The sequence below is a fragment of the Coregonus clupeaformis genome, chromosome 34 (assembly GCF_020615455.1).
Source record: "Coregonus clupeaformis isolate EN_2021a chromosome 34, ASM2061545v1, whole genome shotgun sequence".
Classification (NCBI taxonomy): domain Eukaryota; kingdom Metazoa; phylum Chordata; class Actinopteri; order Salmoniformes; family Salmonidae; genus Coregonus; species Coregonus clupeaformis.
Window position 1 is genome coordinate 6,535,296 of NC_059225.1, and position 12,017 is coordinate 6,547,312.

The following is a 12,017-nucleotide window of genomic DNA, read 5'->3' on the forward strand; positions in this document are numbered from 1 at the left end:
TCATTCAACTCCTCACCAACCTTACCCAGCCAGTCTGCCCACCAGCCCAGCCCCGAGTTACCTGCCCCGGTCATTGCAGCCGCTGCTCGAACCCAAGATTGGAAACCCCGAGCGGTTCAACGGCGATTCAACCCAGGTCCGGCCATTCCTGACTAGCTGCCGACTTCAGTTCTCCTTGCAGCCAAGGACCTTCGCCACGGAGGGGGCTAAAGTTGGGTATGCCATCACTCACCTGACGGGCCGAGCTCGACTCTGGGAACAGCAGAGTTCGAACGTCAAACCCCGCATGTGCAACCTTCGACCTGTTTGCTGAGGAGATGCTGAAGGTGTTTGACCTGGATTCACCCACCGCAGAGGCGTCTCGTGAACTGTTCAGTATTCGACAAGGCAGACGTACAGTCGCAGACCATTCCATCGACTTCCGAACCCTGGCTAGACGAAGTTCTTGGAACACACCATCGTTGGTGGACGCGTTCTTCCATAGTTTGGCTGACTATATCAAGGACGAGTTGGTCTCCCATGAACTGCCTTCCACTCTTGATGAAGCCATCGCACTGACTGTCAGGATCGACAGAAGGATACAGACCACGTGCGCGTGAGAGGGGGCGCCAAGGTCCACCTACTACCGGCATTCGGAGAGATCCGACTGGGCTCCTGTCATCTACTGCCACTCACCCAGGTCAGCTTGATCAGTCTGAGCCTATGGAGATTGGGCGAGCCTCCCTCACTCCTGCAGAGCGCCAGCGCTGCTTCACCTCAAACCTCTGCCTCTATTGTGGAGGTGATGGACATCGTGTGGTAACCTGCCCTTTAAAGGGCCGAAGCTCACCGGGCGTAGGGGAGTCCGGTTGAGTTCAATGACCATCCAGTCCTCCGACCGCAAACCCCTGCTGCAAGTTCACCTCCGCCTCTCTGACTCAACTCACACCCTGGCTGCTCTGGTGGATTCTGGCGCCCAAGCCAACATAATGGACATCAAGCTGGCACGCCAACTGGGACTGGAGAACCTCCGTTTGACACCTCCTATTCCTGCCCGGGCACTGGACGGACACTTACTCGGATCGGTCACTCATGTCACGGCCCCGGTCTCGATGGGTCTGTCCGGAAACCATCAAGAAACTATCCAGTTTCACCTGCTCCCCTCTCCAGGCCAACCCCTCATCCTGGGTTACCCATGGCTCCGCCGTGCACAGACCTCAGCTCGACTGGGTGACCGGGGTGATCAGGAGTGGGGAGAGGACTGCCACCGAACCTGCCTGCTTACTGCCGCACTACCCTCGGCCAGTACCTACTAACTCCGCTCCTGACCTCTCCAATGTCCCAGAATGCTACCATGGTCTCAGAGAGGTGTTTAACAAAGCAAGAGCCACACTCTCTGCCCCCTCACCGACCGTATTCGACTGTGCCATCGACCTCCTCCCTGGAACAGCCCCTCCAAGGGGGTCGTCTTTATTCGTTGTCTGCTCCTGAAAGAAAGTCCATGGAGGACTACATCAATGGCTCTCTGTCCGCAGGATTAATCCGTTCATCTTCATCTCCTGCTGGTGCTGGCTTCTTCTTTGTGGGGAAGAAGGACGGATCTCTTCGCCCCTGCATCGACTACAGGGGACTCAACGACATCACAGTGAAGAACCGTTACCCTCTGCCTCTGCTCACCTCTGCTTTTGAGTTGCTCCAGGGAGCCACTGTTTTTACCAAGTTGGATCTCAGAAACGCTTACCACCTAGTGCGGATCCGGGAGGGAGATGAATGGAAAACCGCATTCAATACACCAACAGGCCACTACGAGTATCTGGTTATGCCTTTTGGCCTCACCAATGCTCCTGCTGTGTTCCAGGCTCTAGTGAATGATGTACTGCGGGACATGTTAAACAAGTTTGTCTTCGTTTACCTGGATGACATCTTAATTTACTCCAGAAACCTGTCTGAACACACCCGCCATGTCCAGCAAGTCCTTCATCGTCTTCTGGAGAATTCCCTCTACGCCAAGGCAGAGAAATGTGAGTTTCACGTCAAGACAGTGGCCTTCCTGGGGTACATAGTGGCAGAAGGAAGTATCCAAATGGATCCTGCCAAAGTATCAGCAGTCACTTCATGGCCAGTTCGGAGAACAGAAAGAAGCTGCAACAGTTTCTGGGGTTTGCTAACTTCTATAGGAAGTTTATCCGAACTACAGTACCGTTGCTGCCCCTCTCACTGCTCTAACCAGCACCAAGCAACCCTTCACCTGGACCCCAGCAGCCGACAAAGCCTTCAGTACCCTCAAGGTGAGGTTCACCTCCGCTCCCATCCTCCAGATGCCTGATGTGGACCGGCAATTCATTGTGGAGGTGGACGCCTCGGATGTGGGAGTTGGTGCTGTGATTTCTCAGTGGGCTGCGGAGGATAGGAAGCTCCATCCCTGTGCCTTTTTCTCACGTCGGTTGTCCCCCTCTGAGTGCAATTACGACATAGGGAACCGTGAGCTGCTGGCTGTGAAGCTTGCCTTGGAGGAGTGGCGTCACTGGCTGGAGGGGGTCCACCATTCCATTTCTCGTTTGGACCGATCATAAGAACTTGGAGTACATCCGCACGGCCAAACGGTTGAACTCCAGGCAGTCGCTGGGCCCTGTTCTTCACCAGGTTTAATTTCACTCTGTCATACCCGGCCTGGATCACGCAACACCAAGCCAGACGCCCTCTCCCGTCAATTCCAGAAGGATGACACCCCCTCCAAGGACCCTGTGTCGATTCTGCCAAGTCCCTGCATCGTTGCAGCTCTGACCTGGGCTGTTGAGGAACAGGTGCTGGAGGCTCTCCGTAACCAGCCAGGTCCCAGCACTTGCCCAGCTGACCGCCTTTTTGTCCCCGAAGACCTGAGGTCCCAGGTCATTCAGTGGGGACATGACTCCCGCCTAGCTTGTCACCCTGGCTCCACCCGCACTTACAACCTGCTCGCCCAGAGGTTCTGGTGGCCCTCTCTGAGGAAGGATGTACGGGAATTCGTCCAAGCCTGCCCCATCTGCAACCAACACAAGTCGTCCTGCCAGCCCCCAGCCGGATTGCTGCAGCCCTGCCTGTGCCCAGACGTCCCTGGTCTCACATCGCCCTTGACTTTGTCACGGGCTGCCCCCTTCAAGTGGCATGACCGTCATTCTCACCATCGTTGACCGTTTCAGCAAGATGGCACACTTCATTCCCCTCCCCAAGCTCCCAACCGCCAAGGAGACCGCCCAGGTGGTCCTGGAACACGTCTTCGGATCCACGGACTGCCAAGGGATGTTGTTTCTGACCGTGGTCCACAATTCTCCTCCGCTTTTTGGAAGGAGTTCTGTCACCTGCTGGGAGCCACAGTCAGTCTGACTTCCGGATTCCATCCCCAATCCAATGGGCAGTCAGAGCGGGCTAATCAGGAGCTCGAGAAGGCACTGCGATGCATGACTTCACGCAACCCCCACTCCTGGTCGCAGCAATTGACATGGGTGGAGTACGCACACAATTCTCTGACCTGCTCTGCCATCGGTATGTCCCCTTTCCAATGTGTTTATGGATACCAGCCTCCTCTTTTGCCAGCCAGGAGGAGGAGGTTACTTGCCCATCTGCACTTGCTTTTGCCCGTCGATGTCGCCGCACCTGGTCACAAGCCCGAGCCACACTCCTCAGGTCCGTTGCCAGCTACACTACCGGGGCCAACCGTCGGAGAATTCCTGCTCCCACCTACCATGTTGGTCAAAGGGGTGTGGTTGTCATCGAAGAACCTGCCACTCAGGGTGGAGTCGCAGAAGCTGGCACCTCGGTTCATTGGCCCATTCCCTATCATAAGAGTGATTAGCCCAACTGCTGTCCGGCTCCAACTGCCTAATTCCCTGAGGGTGCACCCCACTTTCCATGTGTCTAAGATTAAGCCCATCCATGAGAGTCCGCTGGTCCCTGCTGCGCCTGGTCCTCCTCCTCCACGGCTCGTCGATGGTGGTCTGGTTTACACCGTCCGCCGCCTGCTTCGGTCCAGACGGAGGGTAGGGGTCTCCAGTACCTCATTGACTGGGAGGGCTATGGACCTGAGGAAAGGACCTGGGTGCCAGCTAGTCGGATTGTGGATAGGACTCTCATCACCGCTTTCCACCAACGGCATCCGGATCAACCTGCAATCCGTGAGGCCGCCCCAGAGGGGTCCCTAACCGTCCGGCCCGCTCGGCTTCCTGTCCTGTGCCTGATCCTGTCTCGGGACCTGTCCCATCTCCCGACCCACGGCCCTCCGGCTTCCTCCGAGGATGAGGACGTTCACTCGGACCGTTCGGAGGAGTTCTAGCCCTCCTCCGGCTCCCTCCTCCCGCCCGGCGTGGTGTTGCTCTTGGGACTTCTGGGGCCGTCCCTTGGGGGGTTCTGTCATGAGCCCTCTCACTCCACGGGTTACCACCTTAATTTGTTTCCACTATCTTCCACTCTGCTCACCTCCTCTCTCTACTCAGCCTAACTAGCTCCACCTGTCCCTGCTCTGCTCGGCTCTAATTACTCTGCCAGCTGCGCTGCATTACCCACTAACCTCTCCCAGTATTTAAGGCCCTGTCTTTCAGCTCTCCGGTGTCAGATCGTCTGCAAAGCTCACACCCGGAACCTGTTTGCTCGCGCTTCTGGCTCACCCTGGTTTTGTGACCCCCGGACCTGCCTGTTTTTTTGGATACTCTTCTGCCTCAGGAGATCCAGACCTGCTTCTGCCATTACGACTCCTGACTACTCTTCAATCCCGGTAACTCTGACCAGCCTTCTGCCTTGCTACTACGTATTTTGGATTTCCTTGAACTGTACTGCTGCCTGGTTTCATTCCGCCCTGTTGTGTCTGTGTCTCCCCCCAGGACTTCTGGACCACCCACCACCGGCTTCATAGGACGCATCGCTGCCACTGGGGGGGGCACAGACCCAGCGCATTGGACGGGATCCCTGTTACCCCTGGAGCCTTCATTCACTCCCTACTTCCCTTTTCCCTTAAGTTTAATAAACTTTCTGGTGTGACGCAATTGTGGTCCTCTGGTCGTCTGTCTGAATCGTGACATTCTTAAGTTTCGTTTTTGCGTCTTTTACTTTTGGTTTTGTACACCAGCTTCAAACAGCTGAAAATACAATATTTTTTGGTTATGGAAAATAATTTCACTCCGGTTTAGATAGTACAATGATTCTCTACACTATACTTGGTTGTTTTGTCACATAAACTGAAATTAGGTGAACTATTAGAATTTTAGCAACCAGGAAAAGGCGGACAGGAAATACAGTCAGGGAAAAAAGTATTTGATCCCCTGCTGATTTTGTACGTTTGCCCACTGACAAAGAAATGATCAGTCTATAATTTTAATGGTAGGTTTATTTGAACAGTGAGAGACAGAATAACAACAAAAAAATCCAGAAAAACGCATGTCAAAAATGTTATAAATTGATTTGCATTTTAATGAGGGAAATAAGTATTTCACCCCCTCTCAATCAGAAAGATGTCTGGCTCCCAGGTGTCTTTTATACAGGTAACGAGCTGAGATTAGGAGCACACTCTTAAAGGGAGTGCTCCTAATCTCATTTTGTTACCTGTATAAAAGACACCTGTCCACAGAAGCAATCAATCAATCAGATTCCAAACTCTCCACCATGGCCAAGACCAAAGAGCTCTCCAAGGATGTCAGGGACAAGATTGTAGACCTACACAAGGCTGGAATGGGCTACAAGACCATCGCCAAGCAGCTTGGTGAGAAGGTGACAACAGTTGGTGCGATTATTCGCAAATGGAAGAAACACAAAAGAACTGTCAATCTCCGTCGGCCTGGGGCTCCATGCAAGATCTCACCTCGTGGAGTTGCAATGATCATGAGAACGGTGAGGAATCAGCCCAGAACTACACGGGAGGATCTTGTCAATGATCTCAAGGCAGCTGGGACCATAGTCACCAAGAAAACAATTGGTAACACACTACGCCGTGAAGGACTGAAATCCTGCAGCGACCGCAAGGTCCACCTGCTCAAGAAAGCACATATACAGGGCCGTCTGAAGTTTTCCAATGAACATCTGAATGATTCAGAGGAGAACTGGGTGAAAGTGTTGTGGTCAGATGAGACCAAAATCGAGCTCTTTGGCATCAACTCAACTCGCCGTGTTTGGAGGAGGAGGAATGCTGCCTATGACCCCAAGAATACCATCCCCACCGTCAAACATGGAGGTGGAAACATTATGCTTTGGGGCTGTTTTTCTGCTAAGGGGACAGGACAACTTCACCGCATCAAAGGGACGATGGACGGGGCCATGTACCGTCAAATCTTGGGTGAGAACCGCCTTCCCTCAGCCAGGGCAATGAAAATGGGTCGTGGATGGGTATTCCAGCATGACAATGACCCAAAACACACGGCCAAGGCAACAAAGGAGTGGCTCAAGAAGAAGCACATTAAGGTCCTGGAGTGGCCTAGCCAGTCTCCAGACCTTAATCCCATAGAAAATCTGTGGAGGGGGAGCTGAAGGTTTGAGTTGCCAAACGTCAGCCTCGAAACCTTAATGACTTGGAGAAGATCTGCAAAGAGGAGTGGAACAAAATCCCTCCTGAGATGTGTGCAAACCTGGTGGCCAACTACAAGAAACGTCTGACCTCTGTGATTGCCAACAAGGGTTTTGCCACCAAGTACTAAGTCATGTTTTGCAGAGGGGTCAAATACTTATTTCCCTCATTAAAATGCAACTCAATTTATAACATTTTTGACATGCGTTTTTCTGGATTTTTCTTTTGTTATTCTGTCTCTCACTGTTCAAATAAACATACCATTAAAATTATAGACTGATCATGTCTTTGTCAGTGGGCAAACGTACAAAATCAGCAGGGGATCAAATACTTTTTTTCCCCTCACTGTAACTTTGACTGACACCCAATAGCTTAAGGGTGCTAAGCGCTACCTCTATCTTATTAGCATTAGCCAACCCTTATGCGGAAGGAGACTTGCTAGTTAGCTACCACCAACCCTGCACAAACCTGTGGCTAACTGCTGCTGCTGCACTTTGACCTTCGGGATGTTCTGGCCTCTCCACGTCATTCCCTGCCTCAACCTGCTCGCTTTTTTTTTGGAAGAAGCTCCGAATATCCATATTTGCTCTGTGCTATGCTGCAGACTCTGACTGAGTGACAGGCGTTTTGCTGTAGGGGTCAAGGGACGTGAGCGGTCCACTGCGTTGTGAAATCTCGACCAATCACAGCAGGCACCGTGTCACTCCAGGGGGGCTTCTTGCAGTGCCTGCTACTGCCTAACCAGTATATTGTATCGTTTATTTTAGTCATTAATATTTGTCAGTGAACATTATTATTTTTTATACTGCAAAGCGCAAGTGATGTGTGGTTATGGAAACTCATATATCTAAAAAATAAAATAAAATCAAAGCCCAGGCCGCTTTCATTCTCCCTGTATCATCTCTGACATTCTTTGCAACGAAAGGGAGAGATAATCTAGTGTTTTTGCAACACTGACCCAAAACAGTTTCCTCCAAATACTGTTTGTTTTTAGATGATCAAACACATCCCTCTAATCCCACTCACTCTCTTTCTTCCCTCTTCCTGTTGCAGAGAGAGAGAGGAGCAGTTGAGGAGGCACGCTGGCACTGCGGGGGGGATGGTCGATGGCGGGGACCCGCTGCTCCTCAACTGCACCAAACCTGGGGGTCCCCAGCAGCGCCGCCACGCCCCCTGGATGCCCCTCTCCAAAGACAGCCTCAAGTACAAGACAGAGGGTGGCTACTGTGGCCAGGACGAGCCCCTCAACTACTGCAAGACGTCCGTGGGCGGCGTCGCCCACCACAAAGGCCCGGGCCTGGATTCCCTGTGGTCCATGCGGCAGAGTGGCGGCTACAACTCTAATCGACTCGGGAAGGGTGGGCACTATGGCAAGCCCTACCGCATGTCCCCCAGCATGTGCCACGGAGGAGGGCGAGGTGGTGAGGTCTACGTGCCCAAGATGTACGAGAGCCTCCAGAGCCCCGACAGCTTGGACCTGTACTGCGTGGGAGAGGCGGTGAAGAGCGAGAACGGCTACGGCGAGTGCTACTACGGCCGCCTGCTGCCCGAGGAGATGCCCATCAAGGTGGAGCAGGACTCGGACTCGGAGAACGGCTGCGACGCTTATGGCCGTCCGTGGCCCTGCCGGGAGCCCTTGGACCATCGCTACCACAATGGCAACGGCTACGCCGACAGCAACGGCCTCCATATGAAGTCGGAGGCGGACTACTACGAGCAGTACTCGCCGTGCCAGCGGGGTAAGGAGGGCATCAGCCCCATCAGCCCGCCCAACAACAACAGCCACTTCCAAAACTATAATAACGTGGGGTGCGGTGGCAGCAGGCCCTTGAAGTGTGTGATCAACAAGGACCAGTCCCAGTTCAGTCCCCAGAGGCTGTCCCACTCAGACCCCCTCTGTAGCAGCCAGAGCATCAACTGCATTGACGTGTACGCAAGCTGCCCCGTGGAGCACAGCAACAAGGGCTACATGCAGCAGGACAAGTTGGGCTTTGAGTTCAAAGGTCATGGACTGCTCCACACCATCAAGCAGGAGCCCATCGACTCACCCCCGTGGTCGGACGGCAGCGGCCAAGACATGAGCCACGCCATGGGACACTCTCAGAGGAACGTTATGCCCCACCGTGTGATGAACGCTGGGCAGCACAAAGCCAACCCCTATGTCTATATGCAATAGACGTTCGTCCGCCCCATGCTTCCTCATTCATCAGCATAACACATTGGCAGAAGACATTCAGGATATGGCTCAGGTTTAAAGACTAGTGTGGTGAGACAATCAAAGAAAGGCATGGGGGGGGATTCTACCTCTATTTGGTTTGTTTTGATGAATGAAGAAATTGTAGTTATTATCCGAAGCACTTTTGATATAGTGATGCAAATATTTTCTAGAGTCACATTTCTGTTTGTGTTTGTGTTGTGTGTACACCTGACCTTTCTGGTAGTTTAGACATGTGTATATATATATATATATACTGTAGAAAATGTACACCGAATGGGTGATACAGGATGAGAGGGAGAGAGTGACTTTGCTGTTAATATTTGACCTCGAAGAAATGATTTTCTGTCGAGGCAGTTTACCCAAAGAGGTCTGTGACGTGACCTTTTCAGTCAGGTTTTGTAAATCAATTGAAGGATAATTTGAATACGCTTCAGTCTGAGTATGTCTATGTGGGAGAGAGTTAGCACCCATTTTTTGCGAGAAAGGACGTTTTTTCATGGTTGTAAAATCTTTGATTAAAACGTATTCTTCTACGTCTATATCTATCACAATCCACTCAGCATTTTTCGAGTCACTATCACAGAAAATGATACTGTATCACATGTATCCTATTTCAAGTGTGTATTATATGTATGTGTGAATTGGGAAAGTGTTTTTTGCATATCCCACTCTCCCTGAGACACCCTCGGAGAGTGGGGTCATGGCTAGGGATCAGCCATTATTGATGGCGTCCCCTGGAGCGATCAGGGTTAAATGCCTTGTTCAAGGGCACATCGGCAGATTTTTCACCTAGTCAGCTCGGGGATTCGAACCAGCGACCTTTCGATTAACCAACCTCTTAACTGCTAGGCTACCTGCTGCCCCTAAAACTGTATGTATCTCTATGGTCAATATTGAAGATACTTTATTACATGTTTCTATCTCTATGGTCAATATTGACTGTTGTGTTTCATTGTTCTTACTACAAAATACTGACATCATTCTCCTCCAGTGACACTCTGACAAGACGCACAAGTTACTGAACGTTGTATAAATTGGCAGTTCATTGTCGTATCATTCAAACTGCTAAATAAAGTTACAAACACGGTCAAACTCATGTAAAGTAATCCCAGAAGGAACTGTCTGTGTTCAAAATGGTTTAAGTTGCTTTCCATGCATGCTCTCATGAACAAAATGATGTTGCTCTGCTCTACATAAAATAAACATGTCAACTTCAGTCTTCACAGTACCAATTTTCCTTTGATGTTTTTTTCAATATTTAAATATTAAGTTACTGTTAGATATTGAGGCACTACGGGGACTGACTCATCATCCATTCAATACCTAACTAGACATGATGTCGAGTTGACATGCACATTGTAAATGGCTTCATTTCTGAGATTTAAAAGGACTTTTATTTTTGTGTGTTAAATTCCATTAAATATCCAAAGATTCATATTTATTGTCTAGGCAGAATTGTATATTTAAATCCAGATATCTGGGGGCTTTGCGCTGTTTTCACAAAGGACAAAAACATGAACTTTTTTTTTGCTATCTTTTTTGCTAAAATATTAACAAGTAAATACATGATTAAGCTCTGTGTCTATCTTAGCTCTGTGTCTATCTTAGCTCTGTGTCTATCTTAGCTCTCTGTCTATCTTAGCTCTGTGTCTATCTTAGCTCTGTGTCTATCTTAGCTCTGTGTCTATCTTAGCTCTGTGTCTATCTTAGCTCTCTCTCTCTAACGTTCTAGCTGACTTATGTATTTCCAACTTGTTATTTTTTCTGTGTGTTTTTCAATGACAAGAATAATAAAATATGATTGTTAATGAAGACGGAGTACGTTCTTCTCTTGTCCTGCTGTCGGACCACAACATATTGGGTATTATAGCAATAGATTGTGCACAATGAATAAACTACATCAATCAAATCATACAGAGATGGTAAGAAGGTCTGCAAAAGCTCTCTTTAGATGACATGGTTGTCTTTTTAACTCAAAAAGGACACTACAACCTTTTGCCAGTTTATTATCATGCTATTGTTTGACATTATTAGTAGCTCTTTACTGCCTTGGGAAAGTATTCACACCCCTTTACTTTTTACACATTTTGCTACGTTACAGCCTTATTCTAAAATCTACACACAATACCCCATAATGACAAAGCGAAAACAGGTTTCTAGACATTTTCACCAATGTATTAAAAATAAAAAATAAACAGAAATACCTTATTTAAGTATTCAGAACCTTTGCTATGAGACTTGAAATTGAGCTCAGGTGCATCCTGTTTCCATTGATCATCCTTGAGATGTTTCAACAACTTGATTGGAGTCCACCTGTGGTAAATTCAATTGATTGGACATGATTTGGAAAGGCACACACTTGTCTAAATAAGGTCCCACAGTTGACAGTGCATGTCAGAGCAAAAACCAAGCCATGATGTCGAAGGAATTGTCCGTGGAGCTCCTAGACAGGATAGTGTCGAGGCACAGATCTGGGGAAGGGTACCAAAACATTTCTGCAGCATTGAAGGTCCCCAAGAACACAGTGGCCTCCATCATCCTTAAATGGAAGAAGTTTGGAACCATTAAGACTCTTCCTAGATCTGGCCGCCTGGCCAAACTGAGCAATCGGGGGAGAAGGGCCTTGCAAGGTCTGGGAGATGACCAAGAACCCGATGGTCACTCTGACAGAGCTCTAGAGTTCCTCTGTGGAGATGGGAGAACCTTCCAGAAGGACAACCAGCTCTGCAGCACTCCACCAATTGGCCAGACGGAAGCCACTTCTTAGTAAAAGGCACATGACAGCCCGCTTGGAGTTTGCCAAAAGGCACCTAAAGACTCTCAGACCATGAGAAACAAGATTATCTGGTCTGATGAAACCAAGATTGAACTATTTGGACTAAATTCCAAGTGTCACCTCTGGAGGAAACCTGGCACCATCCCTATGGTGAAGCATGGTGGTGGCAGCATCATGCTGTGGGGATGTTTTTCAGTGGCTAGTCAGGATCGAGACAAAGATGAACGGAGCAAAGTACAGAGAGATCCTTGATGAAAACCTGCTCCAGAGTGCTAAGGACCTCAGACTGGGGCGAAGGTTCACCTTCCAACAGGACAACGACCGTAAGCACACAGCCAAGACAACTCAGGAGTGGCTTCAGGACAAGTCTCTGAATGTCCTTGAGTGGCCCAGCCAGAGCCCGGACTTGAACCAGATCGAACATCTCTGGAGAGACCTGAAAATAGCTGTGCAGCAACGCTCCCCATCCAACCTGACAGAGCTTGAGAGGATCTGCAGAGAAGAATGGGAGAAACTCC

General features: G+C 49.8%; 1 protein-coding gene across 1 annotated transcript in view; it reads left to right on the plus strand.

The window, feature by feature from the left end:
* The window catches only part of LOC121549730, a 146,374-nt gene extending 137,590 nt beyond the window's left edge, over positions 1-8,784 (plus strand). Inside the window, exon 9 of the mRNA XM_045210398.1 lies at positions 7,559-8,784. Coding sequence (XP_045066333.1) covers positions 7,559-8,681 — 1,123 coding nt within the window. The 3' untranslated portion in view covers positions 8,682-8,784. The remainder of the gene's footprint in view (positions 1-7,558) is intronic.
* Positions 8,785-12,017: the final 3,233 nt, after the last annotated feature.